General features: G+C 39.5%; 1 protein-coding gene and 1 long non-coding RNA gene across 5 annotated transcripts in view; both read right to left on the bottom strand.

Annotated features, from left to right (window-relative positions):
* Positions 1–18023, bottom strand: part of LOC147255727 (fibulin-2-like) — a 30761-nt gene extending 12738 nt beyond the window's left edge. For 3 of the 4 annotated variants that reach the window (XM_086213636.1, XM_086213638.1, XM_086213639.1), the window contains exons 1-6: positions 17940–18023; positions 14409–15834; positions 5131–5245; positions 3964–4093; positions 1842–2043; positions 450–668 (exon numbers count right to left, since the gene is read on the bottom strand). In XM_086213636.1, the coding sequence (XP_086069762.1) occupies positions 450–668; positions 1842–2043; positions 3964–4093; positions 5131–5245; positions 14409–15762 (2020 nt within the window). In that variant the 5' untranslated portion in view covers positions 15763–15834; positions 17940–18023. Of the gene's footprint in view, positions 1–449; positions 669–1841; positions 2044–3963; positions 4094–5130; positions 5246–14408; positions 15835–17912 lie in introns of all 4 variants that reach the window. The other variant, XM_086213637.1, reaches the window with a different exon arrangement.
* Positions 8313–13173, bottom strand: LOC147255728 (uncharacterized). Its single transcript, XR_015117868.1, has 5 exons — positions 13008–13173; positions 11690–12794; positions 11243–11357; positions 9667–9741; positions 8313–8867 (listed from the first exon to the last, which is right to left on the bottom strand). It is a non-coding gene; the product is annotated as an uncharacterized LOC147255728 (long non-coding RNA).
* Positions 18024–19842: the final 1819 nt, after the last annotated feature.

Here is a 19842-nt window from a genome sequence, read left to right as displayed (position 1 = left end):
CAGTTGATTAATGTCTGCTTCACTGCAGCAAAGTCATACAGCATTACATGAACATACTTCTCATACTGTACAAGCCAGCGGACCTCCTGTTTTCATCTTTTGAAAGAATCAAAACAATGAAAATGTTTGTTTTTTTCCATACAAGTGGCCTCTTCATATTACAGATATTGAGCATTTCTGTCAGTCCAGGAAAGGGACGTATGTGTGTGATTAGAATATTATATATAATATAGCTATTATTAGGTGGTATCGTGGCTGGTAGACAGGAAGGAACTCAAACAGACCAGGAAAATAATACACTGTGAAAATGTAGACAAATTACAACAAATGGGGTCTTCCTGACAGGTATGTGGACTGTAAATCATATTTTAAATTGCAGAGATTCACTTTACTGGCATCACTGGGAATGTCTGTAAGCTCCACTAAGCTCACGGTGGTCTTCGCTCTACCTTGCAGACATGTAAAGGAATCCTCTTGGAGCACGTATCCAGTGAAGCACTCACACCGGAAAGAGCCTGGTGTGTTGATACATCTATGGTGGCAGATGTTGCCTTCATATATCAGGCATTCATCCATGTCCTCCACCTCTACAGGACCCTCCACTGCATTCTCCCCATGACGCTCGTGACCGATGGAGAAGGCCTCACGAGGGTAAAGGCTATCAGACACTAGAGAACACAGAGAAAGGGATTTTAAGGCAATAAAATTGGATGACGATGTGAAAAAGGGCACAGTTATCCATCCATCCATCCCAGTGGGCTGAGGCCTATCCCAGCTGTCACTGGACAAGAGGCGCAGTACACTCTGGATAGGACATACACATTCACACCTACGAGTAATTTAGAGTCTCTAATTAACCTTGCGTGTTTTTTTGCTGTGTGGGAGGAAGCGAGAGCACCGCGAGAAAACCTACAAACGCACTACAAACTTATTTGTAAACTTACATAGAAAGGCCCCAGCCGTCCAGCAGATTCAAACCCAGAATCTTCTTGCAATTCCAACCACTGCAACACTGCGTACACAACCAATTCAAAATCATTTCTAAACATAAAAATGACATTGCTAATCGCTAGACAACCTTTTTCAGTCCTAACTTATTTTCACTCAATATAAACCACTACCAAATACGACAACATTCTTGATTGTTTATTAAATTACTAGCCTTGGCACCTGCTAATCTTCTGGGAGTCCATACATAGTCCTACATCCACCTTTCCCTTGATTTTTTTTTGAACCTACAAAGGACACCCCATATAATAATGGAAGTGCCATGTCAATATTTAAGATTGTTTTATTTTTGTGTGTGTTGCTGAAATACATAGCGGATATTTGGCTGTCAATTGGCCCAACGCAGACATTAAAATAAATTACCAAGCTAAGTATTAGAGAAGGAAACGTACTGATAAAATGAACTGCATCACCCATGAGGCAGAGAACTCTTTATAGCTCTGTTGCAACATAAATTAGAAATGAGCCAAGCTTTCCATCTCATTGCAGCCAAAACAAATCAGTGCAAAGATGCTTCCAAAAAGAGAGTGAATGAGTAATGAATGTAACAGTAGGAAGTCAGGTACTAGATCTCTTGGAATTATCACAGAGGGGTGAACTGGGCTATTATACTTTGCTCTGGGAGACCATTGAGGTGCACCATTTTTCAGCCATGCTGGGAGGATGGTACTACACTGCTTCTTTCAACAGCTAAGTAAAATTGATTGTTTTTTTCCTGGCAGTGCATCAGTTACATGCCCCAACATCTACAACACCCACTTCCCTGGCAGGAAGTGTGCAATGCATTAGCATTTTGGGTTTGTTGTGTATTTGTGTGAATCTATTTTCAGTACCTTTTTTCGGTGGTGAAGTGGAGTCAAGAGCAGGCCGCTCTCTGACCGTATGCCAGCCGTCTGGATTCCCAGTCTTCGCCCCTTCACCCTCACAGCAGGTGAGAAACATGTGTCTGCAGTGGAAGCCAAGGTGCTGGTGAGCTGTGCAGCTATGACCGTCACGTTGGAACTCCAAACCCAGGGAGCAGCAGTTGCAGCACTCCTACAAGGTCACAGCCAGTCAGGCGTTAATGAATAATATCACTGTTTTTGGAGCTGCTGTTGTACGTAGGGAAAAAATTTAAATCTTGTACTGTATATAAGATGTTGTTTGACTATAACAGCAGTCTGGCCAAAGAGTTTGGAAGACCCAAAGAGGAAACTCAGGAGCTTTATAGACATGAGCTTTGCCACCATTTTAAAACTGAATATATCATTGGAAAAAGCAATAAATAATTTCAACAGAATAATAGATAAGAGGACTGGGAGGAATATGAAATTAAGTGAAATCTTGACAATCTAGTACACATTTGCCCTGTTGTCCAGCAAGTATTTTTTTGGGGGGTGAAATATTTTGGTCTAAAAATAAAGTAGAAAGCATTCAGAAAGTGCATAGCTCTGCAAAAGATGCTACATGGATACAGAATTTATTTAAATCAAAAGAATAAGTCCTCCAGTTCTCTGATACAAAATAAGGGGGGTAGGGGGTGGGCTGGAGCCTATCCCAGCTGACATCAGATGAGAGGTGGGGTACACCCTGAACAGGTCGCCAGTCCATTGCAGGCAAGCAATTAGGGGCTCTTTATCTTGCTCAAGCACACTTTGACTCGGTCACAGAGATGTGTGAGGATCGAACCAGCAACCCTTCAGTTGCTAGACGGCAACTCTACCTCCGAGCCACGCTGCCCTATAATGTTTCCGTCAAATTCAATCAACATCTTTTGAGATACAGATCCTTAGATCCTGCTAACAGAGGCACTCAATGGTGATCACATTCACTCAGCAGATGTTAATAGCCTGTTGATCTGAGATAATTTAAGGGATTCTAATTCTCTATGTTGGATAAATCCTACTGACTTTCTTGATCTGACTACCATAAAAGTTGAAAATTATAAATTACTCATATTAAATATCACTTACTGGATGCATTGGAATCAATACAAGTAAAGCAAATGGCTGCCTAAAGTTAATGTTAAACAATAGCATTACTTGCAGAAGATCACCATGTAGCAAAGTCATTTTGGCACGTTAGTATGATTCTTTTCTATTTCAAAGCTCTGCTGCATTGAAATAGCCTCAAAGAGATGCCAGGGTAGCTGCTGATTCCATCTTGAGGAATTGAAATCTGACACAAGTTGAATTCAGGACACCTCTTCCCTTCAACGCAGCCTCTCACCCTTTTCCCTGTAACGCAGCTCTCAAGATCACCAAGCGTGCATGGGGTCATGGCCAAACATAAAACTGTAATGACCACTGTGATGTAGCATGGTTTTAGATGGCATAGTATTAGTTCATCTACAGGGGTCCTATGAACAACAATGAAAGCCAGTATTCAACAGCTGTAGTGCTGCATGGAGTTGATAATGATCCCATGCTGGGATCAAGGGCCTGTAAGTAGGTGAGTAAGTATTATTCAACACACAGGTCAGATGGCAAAGAGAAACAAACCATTTGGGAGTAATAGAGTAACAACATGACTTGACAAGTATAATAGCTTAATGTCATCCAATACCAGTGTTTTACCGGATCAATTATCAGACCATGTTTCCACAACTTTATAAAGGTCAAACAATTAACATTTGACATTTCCCACTGCTGAGGTCTTCTTTGAAGATATGAAAGCTTGTAGGACTGTGGGAATCTTCAACTGTAATTGGCTCTAAATAATTTCTCTAAATTATATCAGGTAATTGACCAAGAATTGGCACCATAGCAGTAATCATCAGAGGAGCATAAAGCTGCTCAAAACACGGCACATAATATCTAGCACACGTTTTCAATTCTGCTTTGATTAATTCAATAGTCAATTGCTAACTCAGCCTGGATTAGGCTTAATTTGAAATTTACAGTGTAATTAACTTTGACTGTGAACCCAGTGAACTGTATTTGCCCTTTACTGTGGTATGTGGTCAAAGATACTTGCCTTGTAGGAATCAATCCCACATTTATCATTGGCATCCTCCTCACACATTTTCCCCTCCCTGGCAGCTTTAATTCCAGCCAAACACTGACTTTCTCTCAGGGAAGCAGAGCAGCACTGTTGTTGAGCCGTCCTGGCAGAGATAAACACACATGAGAAAAGGACTGCAGAAGTGTATCAGAGATTGTAGTCCTACAGCAACAGGTGGCTACTCTTCCTAGAAGTGCTGCAGCACCGTGGCGCTAACTGGATGGAGGAGATTCAGAGGGAGAAAGGGAAACTGTGTTTGCTGTAGATTTAAATTCTAAACATTTACCAAAAATTTATCAAAACCCTGAGGACCATTCAATAAATATTAACAACAGACAGCTTCAATGTAATACAAGTACTGTTCAAGTAGTTACATACAGGAGCTCACAGACATTTTTTCCCCTCCTGCATTTTTTTTTTTGCAGCTCAAGAATGTGGAAAGAGCAGTAATGTATATTTAGGTTGAAGTTAATGACCACTCACCGCTTAAAACAGCAAAACTGTCAAAATATGCCTGTTCACAAACTCTCAAAGGCATCATCTAATATAATCCCCATCTTCTACATCTAGCCATATCCTCAAAAATCCCCAAACTCTTTGATTTGACTAAAAAAATAAACAATAACCTTTCCAGTTCAGTGCTTGCTCTCATTAGCACTGAGCGTGACTGGGAGGCACGCTCTTTCATGTCTGTCCACGCTCAAGCATGGTAGCGCCAAACTGAAAGTATATAGTAATACCGTACAGTTTGTTTGCTCCAATGAGTGTGGATTACTGTGCCTATGGCTGACAAAAAAGACGAGGATAATACCAAAAGATGTACTTGTGAGTTTGTAAACAGATGTGTTTTGGCCATTGTGCTGTTGTTAGCTGTTAATTGCCATTAGCCTTCAAGGTCTTTTAATGTGGCTGGCTATTTCTGCATTCTGGAGTGATACAGAACAGAAAAACAACATCTTTGTGAGCTCAAGCCACCTATTTGTGAGAACTTGAGTGAAGTATCGTTTTAATATCTAAGAAATCAATACAGCAGTAAAACAAGGAAATCCCTTTCACTACAATATCATTTAAGATTATTTAGACTATTTCAGATTAGACTAAAGTCATATGGTGTGAATAGGTGTTCAATAATGTCCTCACCAGCAGATGGAGTTCCTGTCTTTAGTGGATGATTCAATGTTGTTGCAATGGCCATTAGCTGAAGCCCATTTCTGCCCAGTATCACAGCAGGTCTCCACCAGCTCCTTGACAGACACTATAGTGAAAAACAAACACCAAGTTCAAGATTTATCTGACTCAGTGCAGCCAGGGTTTCAAATGAAATCAATGTTAAGTCAGCTAGAACCGGATGGTTTATATGCGCCATGATAGAATCAGTGAAATCTGTCAAGTATATTTGAGGTGGAACTGAATTTCATCATTTGTGAAACATGTGCCTCATGGAAATAGATTCAGAGCTGGCTCTTGTGATGATTCGCAGGGAAGAGCAAGAACTTCTTGACACTGCCCGACTGGCAAGAAAACATCTGAAACCTGAAACCACAGGACTGTATAAAAATTACCTTCAGAGTAAAATTGCGTGTCTTTATTTTTTTATTTTTTGTTACATCCGGGCTAATCAAAACTGGAGCAGAGGAAAGAGTAATACATTAGCACTTCATTTAAACTGGGTCATGGAGCAGACAGGCCAGAAACACATTATCCAGTTTACAGGGGAAAAATGCAATAACATGGTAGAACATTCCAGCTTTGATTTGTGACTCCTGCCCTTTCGTAGAAGACACAACTAAGGATTCATGCTTTTGTCGACCATACAGGGTAAATATCTGTCAATATAATACAGATCTGCTCAATCGTTTTCTCATGTACCATAGAACTTTTACCGAGCATTAAGCACAATATTTAATAGCATAAAATGTATTATCTATTAGCAGGGATCATGTGGGCCTCAATTTTATGGTTGCTTGTAGAGTAAAGCATTATGTTTTCTGTTGGATTATGACAACTGCTTTCTCAATACTGAGTTAGTCAGACTATGGCAAACATAAGCTGCATTTTTTACATGCTGCTAATATGTGAGAACTGTCCAGTTATGATATTATTAAATATGACTGTATGATGATTATGTCAAGACAGTCAGCAGCATATGTAGTCAATGTCAGCAATATGGACTTGGAAAATAGTGTCTTGCACTCAACGTGGACTTGCAAGCGAAAAACCTGTGATGACCTGACTTGAGTACTTATGACTTAAATTAAATGTTGTGTTATTCAGTCTAAATAAATTGTCATCGTTGTTCTGTGTGTGTTTAAGATCAAAGGCACTGTTCTGAATTAGTAACTGGCCATCAGTCAAGCTTTTTTCATAAAGAAACACTGGACAGTTGTGATTTATTACAGTTTCACCCTTCTGCTCTAAACTATGTCAAATTTCTGGTGTTAAAACACACACACATACACACACACACACACACACACACACACACACACACACATGGAGATAAGATCTTAATACCATATGTGGACTGCACCAAGACTTACTGATTATTTATTCACTATTCATGTACTGAATCTTCATATTTACCTCCACCAAGGAGATAATGACTTTCAGTGGCATTTGTTGGTTTGGCTGTCAACACAAAATCATTTGTGCAAAATCTATGCATCAAACATGATGGAGGGGTATAATATAGGCCAAGGAGGAACCTATTGAAATTTGGGGCAGTTTAGTCAGAGCGCCACCAGAAGGCAACAGGAAATAACAGAGATTTTTGACAGTATGATGCGCTCCTCCACGAGGGTGGGCCAGGTCCACCTCAAATCTGGTCAATACCGGCTTTTGAAGTAAGTAATGGGTTACTGTGAAGACTGTGAGTTTTTGTTACAGTGGCAAGGTACATAAAACAGCAATAACACACAAAACTGTTGCAATTGGGCTCTACATTACCAGATCTTTTTTTTTTAATTACATTGTTTTATCACATCTGCAAGCAGAATTTAAACGACAGTTATAGTGCCACCAAATGGTTGCAGCAAGTACGCCTGATGGACCAATTGTCATTTGATTTATATCAAAATTGCACTGGTTTGTCTTCAAAAGATGTACAGTGGCATAATATGCATTATCTAGTTCCACCAAGTAAACGCAGGAAGTGATATTTGCATTTTCACCACACAGTGCAGAGTAATGCACGTTAGTCTTTTTCTTCATGCAAATCAAAACATTACGGGGTCTGAACAACCTCTCACTCTACGAAGCATCCACCCAAGTGCAAGGATGTGCTGATAAGACAATCTGTTATTATACAAATTCAATTTGTCATACAACAGGTTTGATAGATTGGCCTATAGTATCATTCGACATGAAATAAGACCTTGCCTTTTCTCTACATAAAGACCAGATGCTGTAGGTACAGCTCCAGTTATCCGGGGGATATGGGGTGCAATGGGGTCAAAAGACTGGAGTCATGTTTGTTAAATGCTATCATCAGGATACTAACATGGTTATAATGCCAAAGATAACATACTAATGTTGACAGGTATAATATGTAATCCCATCTCAGCAGTAGCAGCACTGATCCAAATGGAGAACTGAGGCCAATGGAAATGTAATTTGTTGTGCAAGTATTGGACTTCAATTGGACAAGCTGAAATTCCGATGTGATTGTGGCATGAAATGGAAGTTTAAGCAATCACAAAAGTCATTCTGAGGGGGCATGAATATCTGATTCAACTATAACGGCAATCAATGCAGTAGCTGTTGAAATATAATAAACTACAAAACAAAAACATCAATCTCATCTTTCATGACACACCACCCAGTAATTACTGGACCAAAGTGGTGGGCCAAGGAAATAACCTCCCTTGAGTCACACCCCTAGTGTAGCTAAAAATGTTTTTAAAAAATCCATTAAAATGAAATTGGTTTCTCACAGTATGGACTATTACAACTTAACTAATGGTGGACGTCCCATGGAGGAAAGACTATGAGTAAGATCTTATTGCAGATCTAAATGGATGAAGCTCAGCATGGTTGTCTGAGAGTGCCCACAGCAATTTTAACATTTTATTTCTGTTACATTGCCTTTACCCAACTTACCTATAAGGCCAAGACAGTTACTGTGAACAGAGCTACTGCTGCAGTCATAATTTAAAGGATTAGAATTAGAAAATCTAAACCTGGAAAGGCACAATCGTTCTTTGATAAATAAATATAGTATGTGTGCCGTGCAGTTAAACTGGTCTCTTTGATCCAGAGTAAATGTATATCAAAGACAGAGAACACTCTACTCTTTATTTTGCCTCCCCTTCATTTTCTCCAGGTGTAATCAGTTCCCTCGTCATGAACATAACACAAATGTGCTTCATGTTTCCTTCCAGTATGTGGTATGATGTTAATTATATACATAAGTGGATGAACCAGTGAGGCCTTTGAAGACAGACTGCATATCACCAAAATAGCTACTGGGGATGACAACAATGATTAACTATTTTAGCTCAGCTGTATCTGAGCCTAACCAGGTCTCTTCCTGTCTTTGACATTATGACTCGTTCCATTCAGCTTTACAGTAATTAGCTGTTGATTTATTATTGTAGCCAATGGAGTTCTCAGATGTAGACTTGAAAGGAAGCTAAGGAACATCTCCTCCTTCCAGGCCTGTCATTTTATCTGTCCGTTAGACTAGCTCCAGATGCTTAGCTCTTGTCTAAATCCAAAACCAGTGACATCACACCGCCTTAAAATATGGAGCAGGAATAACAACCAAAAGAACAACTCTCGACATGTCCAGAGGTGTCATAAAGCCATGTGCTGCCACTAATCAGGGCACATGTGTCTTTTCTTTTGTCAGCTTGGCAGTGATTCACAATACATGTGCACTGAAGAAAACAAGACCAACAATTTAGATAACAGTACAAGTCAAGATCCTGTGATACAGAGTTGCACGTCAGATGATTGATGTCAAAAGTTTAAAGCATGTTTGCATTTCTGGGTTCATATGTGCTGAAAACTTGTGCTGAAGGAGAAGGAGAGTACTTAGAGAAATTTCATGTCTTTTGAAACACATTGTCACTGTCCAAGAACAGCTGGAAGCATGTGACATAACTGGGAGGATTCTCCCACTCTCAGTGTGATTTCATTTCCAATATGGCCAATTCAGGACTCAATCATTGACATCTTGTGTTAATCTCCCTGAGACTGTGAGCTAATAATTCCATGATTCATCTTTTTGTAGTCTTAACTGGGGTTAAAGTTAGCTGAAGAAAGCTCTCGGGGCTTTCCGCTGTCTTTGATGGTTTAACACAGTTACTTCCAAACTGATTACACCTTTTTGTGGTTAAATTACCTGGAAAAGTACAGCTGAAGCCTGGAGAGTATGGGCCATAATAAAAAATGTAAGTACATCATTTATGGAAGTTGTTATCATGCTGGTGCATGTTTCAGTGTATTTTTCTGTTAAAGCAGTTTTTATCAGTTCATATTTTAAGAAGGGGTATAAGGAGTGCTGTCATGAGGCTGACAGACTTTACTTTGGGAATTGTTCGTAAAGTCAAAAGGGAAGCTAATGATAACTCTCCACTCACAATTGTCCATTTCAAACCATTAAAAAAAGAGTTCCAACGTAAATGTTCCCTCATAATTGAGCCTAGAGGGATTTCAATAACACAGCTATATTACCTGTCCACGAGCTACCAAATGGCGTCCCCGGCATTAAACAGAAGTGGTTGCATCTGGGAAATTTAGCTTCATTTTCTACAGTAAAAGGAAGAACTTGAACACAGTTTATGTCCGATTTGCTAATCCCACAGTCACCAAAAATAATATTTGTCCCATTTTTCACAAGCCTTTTATCCTTTGACATATCTGACACTAAATTAAATTTTGCAGAATGATACATTAAGTATAAATCTCTGACAAGACATCCATTCTCATTGTTGATGTTGAACTATCAGTCTGCCTTAACTGAGCTGCCTTCATTGAATGAAAACAAAAATTTAAAGGGACTTGTGAAACAATAACATCTTAAAGCTGAAGAAAAAGTTCAGTCATTTAATGTACACAATGTCTAAAAAAAATTAGACACCCACAGAGAAGATGTAACTAAACTTGTCACTGACAAATGAGATAGAGTCGAGCATAAAATCACCTGACCCATTAAACGGCGTAAACCTAGTGATTCCCTAAAATTGGCACAGTTGTATTCCATCATCCTTCATTATGGAGCATTTTTGATAGTCACACATTGGTAAATGGGCTTTTTTTTTAAGTGAAAGCCTAGCAAATGGCTGAAAGAAGGTATAAACATTGCTAATGTCACACGTCGAAATCACAACTGTAATCTACTGTCTGCTAGCAGGTCCAACACTACAGCTGAATTATGATTACAGTGGCTTGGATTACAACAAGACACATGTTGGGAGCCATCCGGAGGTCTAGCCTGGGTGATACTCCGATGCATCCTTTGCATTAATCTACACATGACACCTTTAGGCCCCTTTGTTGCTCTAACAAAGGCTAACACTAAGCTAACAGAGGATAAACTATTGCTAAGGCTAACACTTGGCTTACAGGAGTCAAATGCTACTAACAAAGTTTAAAATAGGCAAACAGAGTAAAACACTGCTACCAAATGCTAATGCTAAGCTAACAGATGATAAACTGCTAACAAGGGCTCATACCAGAGATACAGCTAATAAACCACTGCTAAGAAAGGCTAACACTAGTCAAACAGAGGATAAATTGTGCTATGGTTTACTTCTCGTTACATTTCACACCAAAACAATTACTATTGTTCAAAACAATTACTATTGTTTAGGGATAGATAACCATTTGGTTTAAAATTTACATCTGTAAATGTTAGGTCAGTGTTAAAATGACTACTTAAAATTATGCAACCTGTGTGCAAAACCACAAGGTTAAGTTTAAAGGATGATAGCATGTCTCTACTCACTGCAGCACATCATCAATTTGCTTACTTAACCAACATACTCATCACTTCGGCTGCACATATAGCCCAGGTAGAGCTTTGCCTCATTCTCTGGACTGCAGCCAGCACCTTCTCAAGCTCAGTGGAACAATACAACAATACACATGACTTGTAACTAATTATTCTGACTTGCAGATTGAGTACAGTTATGCGTCTAACACAACAGGCATACACCGGGAAGGTTTTGTGAATTTTCTGCAATGCACAGTTAATATGTGTCATATATTCAAATGCACGCATTTGAATAATGTTTCCCGTAATTCAAACCTGTTTCCTATTGCTTTATTATGCTTGGTTTATTCCTAGGTGTGTTCACAATCAGAGCACAGGAAATTCGCTAATTTCTTGCCAAAGGAAACCCATCCAAATCCTGATTTTGGACCTGATGGATGAAAATAACAGTGCGCCCAAAGGAATGTCATTACTTAATTGTGTCAGTTTTCAGCTTCCAAAGTCTCATCAGAAGTGACTATGTTCTGGATTAGAAATGATTATGTCAATGAAGAACATATATAAATGTAGGATTTTGTATTAAAACATTCTTATATTTTATATTTGGAGGAGAAAAAAATATAGATGATTACTTGTATTATATTCCTGAAAACATCTGTAAATAGCTGCAGTTTGTTTATGTTAATGACAGAAATACAGATGGTGCCAGAGGCAGATCTGTTATTTTGTTACAATTAATCACCAATCACTCTCTGTACTTACATATACAGCGGGTCTTGTTTTATGAGTGGTTTCCTGCAGCTGGAGCACATGTTTTTGAGCAGCATACGTGACATGTGGATCAGGTGGTTTTTCACTAAGGATGTGTTGTGGATGGGAGTTACACTATAATTCTTGGAAATGACCTGGACAGCACCCCAGATTAACCAGAGAGAGCTAGCCTCTTCACAGTAGTGACACAGTAGGGATGAACTCTCACATGGCCAGCTCAGGAATTCGACCTGCTTTTCATCCTTCGGAAAATTATACATCTGTTCAGTCCCCTCTAGCATGTTGTGACAGCGCTACGTATAAAAACAAGTTCTGCTTCAGTTTTTTCCACCTCATCTCAGATGATTTATATGGTTCAGCCAAGTGTTTTATCAACTTATCCATGTCTAACATTGCTCTAGTTCAAATTTTGGTCAACGCCTGTTAAGAGTAAGAAGGGAGGTTACTGTGAGGACCAAGTGAGCATTTGTGGAGGTGTGCCTCAGATGAGTTGATCACTGGGAAGATTGGGAAACCAGCAGCCTTACAGGGGAAGGGTAATCACACTGGCTAATGGGGAAGCAGTGACTAGCGTCTGGCAATCAAGCCACAACAGTGGTCTCATTCATCACATGCCGCTCACAGGTACAGCCCCCAAGAAATCCTATACCAAGTCCAACCCAGCATCAGAAAGCCTCAACAATCCCATCCCCCCTCCTGAGCACACTACATCTGTTTGGGAAGAAAGAGGGCAAATGAGCAGAAGGTACTGACTAAAAGTAAAAACATTTATTTTGGAGTCCACAGCATTTATGTTCTGTGAAAAATGGTTGTGTTCTTGTTACTCATGTTCTTCTACTCCAAGAAACTTTGGCATCATCTGCTAATGGCATTAACAACAAGCATTAGTCAAGGCCCTTATCAGCTGGGTTTTTCCTGTCTATGTCAGCATGACAGGCACTGGAATACCTTCCTTTAAGTCTGATGACCCTCACTAATGAACCGTCACAGTGTCATTTGGATCCATAAAAGTGAGTAGCCAGACTAGCTCGCTTCTTCTCCCAAAAGAAACTCCCATCCCACATTGACCTCCGAATCAAACGCTTTCTCTATCAACCTACAATTTACATTTGAAAAGTTCAGTTCCATCATCACTTATACTTCAGTCAAAGCAAATCTCACACTCTATTTCACATTTTACCCAAACTTGACCAGAGCTTCTTTAATGGAAAACAACAACACATTTCTAGCTGTGATTCTCCAACGTTGCGCCTGTGAAAAACTTGAGCGGTAGTTCTGCACACATGCATTCAGCATTTATGATACATACCTATGGGGGCCAGGTGCTGAAAGGAAAGAAAGGGTCCCGACAGGTCTCAACAAAAATCATAGCGTTGTAAAGTAGGTTAAGCACACACCTAAAGATTGCTGTTTGGTGGACAAAATAAAAAAGAACTGTAAGAAACCACTTTACTCACTGATTTAGTCATAAGTGGTTGTAATGATGAAATGTCAACACCTATACATGTCACTCACAATTATTATTCATTCTTTGATGATGTAATGCAATGAGACTACCTTGTAACATTAAGCTGTAAAATGAGAGGAAATTACAGTATGATGAAATCATGTTTTCTTTGGGGGGAAGTTTATTAAACATTAACATATTATGGACCTTCTTTACATTACTTTTGTCATTAAAGATTAAGCAACACAAATTTAGTTCATTACATACGATTATGTGATATTTATTATACAGGTAAATAATGTATAAGTGTTTAAATATGTTGAGTATGAGTTTGGAATAACCCACAGGGCTTTTATCATTGACAGTAGTGTAATTCATCTTTTAAACATATTTGTATTCACTTCATCATCTGTTTTCGATTGCAGTGCCTGCAGTATATTGGTCTATATGGCCTAAGGAGAATACACTGTTTCAGAACATCCTGATAATCACATGACAGATACAGGCAGGAGTCTCAGAACTCGTACCAGAGAAAAGCAGGGAGAGAAACAGCACTTTCAGCTGGTCTAATAGGATATATTATCTATATTAAAGGCATAACAATGTAAATACGACACCAAGCTTAATATTGCCTCTAGTTACAAATCTCTAGAGACATAAATAAATCATTCTTCCATCACAAATAGACGCTAATAGTCTTTTTTCCCCTTTAAACAAGGTAGATATATGCTATCTGGGGAAAACAGACTTTCCATGGACTATTGTTTTTGCTGGACAACTGCCAGCTTGAATAGAGAGATTATAATTTTCTCTTCAAAAGACAGGATGTGAAAGAAGGACAAAGAATATGTCACATGGAAAAAGTAGCAACATTACAGTGGCTTTGCCATGTTATAAATCCTCATACTATGTCTTGATGTAGGCGCTGAATTAATCAAAATATTCACCTCTGTCAAGGAGGAGATGGGATTCGTGCTGTTTGCCTTTTGGCATGATTATGTAAAAACTATGAGGCAGATTTTCACCAAACTCAGTGGAGGGGATGAAAAAAGGCCAAGGAGGAACCCATTAAATTTTGGGGCATATCTATTTAACACAGTGAAAAAATATATTTACATTGGGTTTACTGAGGTCTTTAGTCTCCAAGCGCCAGCAAGAGCAACATATCTCTCTGGCAGTGGTACACATTCTTTAAGTGCCCGGTAGTTTATTTTCTTGATTTTCTGCTTTCAATTACTAAAGAAAGATTGAAACAACTCTTACCATCTGAAACTCCTCCAACATCCTGAGACTGGTAGTTGTAGAGGGTTTGAAGTTGTCTTTTGGGCTGCTCTCCATCCTCCTTCCTCTGGACTGGAGCTCTACTGGTGGTGTTGACCTGGATTGAAGGATGTGAGCCCTGCTCCTCCATACTGAGACGCTGCCTGTGCTCTACTTTTTCATTCACCACATGGCTTCCAGAGTGGGAGATGTCATGATTTCCAATGTGACTGCCCTGACTATGTTGGTGATGGCCGAAGTGCCTGCGACCCTTGTGTGATGGGTTTTTACCAGTGTGCTGCACCACTCTCTTTCGCTCGCTGTTATGCCTAATAGACCTTTCTCCCATTTCCTGTTGTGGCCTGTAGGTCGCTGTGGTTCCTTTCTGTGTGGTTGTCGTTGTTAGCATTGTCGATAATTCTCTTTGAGCACCAGTGGTAGTTGGAGCGATGTTGTGTGTGACCTCATCCTTGCTGCTCCTGTCTGGATCAGAGCTTTTTTGAGAGTCCATAAGCCTTCTGTCATCATGGGAGCTGTAGGAAGTTGAGTTTGACTCTGAGGGAACTAGTGGGACTGTAGTAGATTCCAGCGTGTGGGCCAGATTTTGGATAGTGGAGGACGTCTGCTCTGCCTGTGTGTAGTCATAATCCTCTGTGCCAGAACTGGGTGGGTCCTGCTTATACAATGGTAAAGTGTTTCCCAGTGCCAACTTGGAAAATGGTTCAGGACTTGTTTGCTGGCTGTCATCGTGGCTGCTAATGCTTCTCAAAGGGTTGTTGTTCACAGTGGTCGTGACCAACGTGGTCTTACGAAGGTCACAGCCAGGGATGGGTGAACACATTAAACGTCCCCCTTCATTTGGACAATGGCAAACCTGGCACTGGTCAAGCTGAAAGGAGTGGCCTGCTTCATATTTCTTGTCACCATGGGCACAGCCAATTCGCTCACATTCCTGACATCCATCTGCAGGTTGTAAAATATCAATGCAGTTGGGGGGAATTTCAGGGCATGGAATAAAATGACAAATTATCTTCCCTCCACCCTGGGGACAGGAGCATTCTGTGCTTCCATAATCAACAAAGTAAGACTCCCTCTCTGGGACTTTCCCTTTATGGAAGCCTGCTTCAACACAGTCATAGTGCTGGTAACCCTCACAGGTGCAGCCTCTTTGTGTGCAGGTGGGGCAGCAGGCATCTTTCTCTACAACTGTTTCAATGCAGTTCTCCAAGACAGGACAGTCCACACCCGTGCAGTCTTTCTGGCTTAGACAGAAGTCCATGCACAGCACCATCCAATACAAAAACAATGCTGCCCTCGGAATGTTCATTTTATATAATGTAAGGAGCAATTTTGACATTTCAAATCCTTTCTTCAAAGGACGGTTCTCTTCAAACTAGACTGGATTCCAAAGGAGAACGTTTCTTTTAGCCTGTGAAAATAAACATTGGTTAATGGTATAGTTTAATAGCACAAAACCTGTATGGCATTGAGCTTGATATAGATAAGTGTCTTATTATTTGGGATTTCCTCACAGTCATCATAAAAAGCATATGCTTTGACTTAATAACCTGTCAGCCTTAATTTGACCACCTGCCAAAACAATATACTTTTTTTCCATGCTTTTTCCTTTGGCACCACAGGGGATTAAAGCTGTGGTTCATATTTGATTGCACATGGAAATTTGGCCAACGGTAAGGGCGCTGATGAAAATATTTACAATAATAACCCAACAAAAATTGTCAGGTACTTCAAAAATAATGCTGAAATAACAAATCTGCTCTCCATGACAATGAAATAGTTTAATCATGTTGAACAGTTATCTTCTTATCTGACACATCAATTTGCAGAGTATGTTAGTGTAGCCTTTTCAAAACATTGTGCAAATACCGTTAAATCCCTTTGGCCCTTGGTCAAGTTCTGCCTGTAATAGCTGGTGGATTATAAACTCTTTACATGCAAAACACACAAAAAAGACTGTATAACCTAGCAGAGGTATTTTTATGAGGACTTACGACATATTGATGAACAGATAGAATTTATCACACTGAATGCATTTCATGAGAATTTTTCACTGCATGTGTGGACTGTACAGAGATATGCTGGTAGCAGGGTTACAATGTGACAAGCTTGATCCTCAGAGTCAGTGACGTGACTTCAGATCAGAAAGCTTTTTGAAAACCAGGTGTTTTCCATTTCCTGTTTTCTTCTTTTCTGCTTGCATTTGTAATTGTGCCAATCACAAGATACTGATAATATGTTAGGTTAAAAATTAAAATATCACAAAATTTTTCAGTGCAAACAATAGCCTGTTTTCAGATATTTCCACCTGAATTTTTTCTAAACAGACTTATTTGCTATGTTGGTTTTGCAGAGAGAGCTACCAGAAGCCAAAGGATAGTGGTTGGTGACATTTTACTTTCAGTTCATCAGAAACAGCTTACTTGTCTGCTTGACAGCACATGCACTAAGGACTATGAGTGATATACAATATAGTTTATAAGGTTTTTTAAAATAACATTTTCTGTGGGTCTGGGGTTATTTAAAGGGCACCTGATTGTGTTCTAATATTAGAAAACTGAATTCCAGTTTCAGAGAAATAATAAAACTTGAGGTTACTAAAATGGTTTAGAGGTTATCAAAATACATGTAACATCTTTAACACTGGCTTCCGTCATGACTCAGACAAAACCACAGAACACCAAGAGCACTGCAGCTCCATTTAGTGAATCAATGATGTCTTTGTGTTCTGCGGGTACAAAATCATTTTACCAGATCTTGAACAGGCACACAGCCCACAACTACAGCGCCTTGTAGTGTTGAACTGCGCCCTCACCGAACCAAAACCCCAATCTGTGTTTATTTATCATAATCAAGGTATAAAGTGTATAGAAATAAGCAATTAAGAAAAGACACTTTACTGGACTTCATGATAAAAGGGTCAGGTGGAATGAGAAAAAAAAAAAAAACATCCCGTTCCTTTAAATATAAGCTGCTTCCACTGAGCGTGTTCGGTTATTTGTTCAGGTTATGAACCACAAAGCATGTCAAACAGTGCTACCATCTCAGTAGACAAAAGCTGACCTTTAACCTTTCTAGCTATGACACAAGCACGTGTATGGGCACGCACACGTGCAAATGCTGTTTGTCCTCCTAATTCCTGAAACTCCACGGAGAATGGCTATAAACTTCAATTGGTGTTGAATTAAGGACACACTCAAAGGAAAATCATGTGAACGTGAGCTGAGTCACACAGACGCAATCACGACGAAGCTGAAACACCTTCAGGAGACTTTTAAACTTTTGAACGTATAAGCACACATGGTTTAGTTAATTAAAGCGCATCTTTAATTATCACTCTAGCCTAATACAAGAACAGTTGATCTACGATACAATATCCTGCCACAACATCATGCAAGGTGAGAATAATCTACAAGTAACTACAGGGTGCAGAATTTAGAAATTGTCCCCACGCTCCCTCTTGTCCCCTGTATTAAATCGTGCACTCACATCGGGTAAAATCATCACGTTTCGTACCTTTCGTCCCTGATCCTGCAGCGCTGGTGTGCAGCTCAAACTTGTGAGTAAAACGTATGCCCCGACTCCTCTCAGGAGGCAGGGAGCGCCCTCGCCTTTTTTTTTTCTTTCTTTTTTAAGGGAGGGAGGGACAAACGGAGTAATATTTCCACGACTTCCAATGCCTTTGGAATGATTTATGTCCTCGTCTCTGCAGTACAATAATTCCAGTTAGGTAAGGTTAAAAAAATGTTCACAGATTGCAAAATGTATTTATGGTTATCCAGTGTAGAGGGACGTGTGTTGTGAACCCAATTTGGTTGAGTCTGTTTATTATATAACACACACACACAAAAATCCCCTGTTCCATATTTAAGTATAAAATCGCATGCTATCACTTTTCTTTCGTTTGTTTTGGATTAATCATAGCAGCCAAGACCACAAAAATTCAAGTAGCCAAACTGTAGATGTCAACAAGTCGCACTGAGGTGCGCTGCAGGTCACATACTTGAGTCTAATTCCAAATGAAAAAAAAAAAGTCTTTCGCAACAAACAACATGCAATGTTTTCTTTATTGGTTAGACTCTCTTCAAACTTTTGTAGAATTCGTACCAAACTTTTTGTTTGGGGGGAATGCCGCTAGCGTCAGACAAACAAACGGCACAGAAAACCTCCTCCCCCTCCTCCGCCTCGGCGGAGGTAATTAAGCTCATCTAAGCATCACTAGCTGTCACATGACGTCTCTGATCTTTAAACAACTCTTTATCCAGTAAATGTTATTAAAGCTGCAGTGGTTCTAATTTAATATACTGCGCATGGTACTGGACTGTGTTGCATTTTATCATTTAACTACCTCTAAATTATTTTGCAGCTTGATCTTCAGGGTCAAAGGGTCACTTGTGAAGAGAGACAAAAGGCTGTCTCAGTGGTTGAATGGACTGATCAGACACACAATAAGGAAGAGTGGAGCCATTGGCCACTTTGTTTTGAGGATCTGCCTTAACTAATCAATGTCAGTGGCCCTATTATTAGTTTACTCTGTTCATTATTATCAAATGCAGGGAACGCTGCGTCAGCCAATGAAGACCTCCCAGATTACCACCAATGTTGGTCCTGAATGAATTAAATATTTGGTGTCTGCAATTCTTATGGAGAAGTTACATCAAAGTTACACATTTTTCCAGTTTTCTTGCTGGATCTAAATAAATCAGTTAAACTGTAGTTGTTTAGCAAATTTCATACATCATGGGCTGCTTAATGCACTTCAAGTTAAATAAAGATTAAAGGGGAAGAAAATAAATTCAACATACATAGAAAGTTGGTCAAGTCCATTATATTTATAGAGGCCCAAAGCACAACACAAGTTAGCTCATGACACTTAATGAATAGATTAAGTCTAGACAACACTCTTTAGGTTTATTTAGTTTAAAAAAAAACATGTTCCTCAAGAGCAAGCACATCTGCAACAGTGACAATGAAAAGTGGCAGAATAGAGCGGACCCAAGGCTTTCTGTAAGCATCCATCTGCTGACAGGTTTAGTTGAAAAAGATTGAGAATAATTAAAAGGGAATAAGAATAAATACAGCAACATAAGAATGTAGGTAAAGGCAACGCAAAGAAGCAATACATGCACAAAGGTACACGGAGCCTGATCATTGAATCCAAAGAAAACAAGAAGGTCTTAAGCCCCTTGTATATGAGGACATAATATATGTAATTAAAAAAACTGTCACTTCAGTGGCTCTTCACTAAATGTAACCTGGAGTCAGTCTGTGTTGACACTCTACAGGAGATGCAAGTGTAATGCAGGTTCAATGAACATAAGTTCAAATTTGCAGTTGACCCACTGATCATTGCTAACAAGTGCCAAGTTGCCCTAGAGCAGGCTAATCTGTTGGGAGGCTGTTGTCACAACCCTAAAAA

This window comes from Aulostomus chinensis, chromosome 9, assembly GCF_037954235.1.
Source record: "Aulostomus chinensis isolate RoL2024-O1b breed Wild chromosome 9, RoL_Achi_v1.0, whole genome shotgun sequence".
NCBI classification, from domain to species: domain Eukaryota; kingdom Metazoa; phylum Chordata; class Actinopteri; order Syngnathiformes; family Aulostomidae; genus Aulostomus; species Aulostomus chinensis.
The sequence above is the reverse complement of the archived record's forward strand: the minus strand, read 5'-3'. Positions and strand labels throughout refer to the sequence as shown.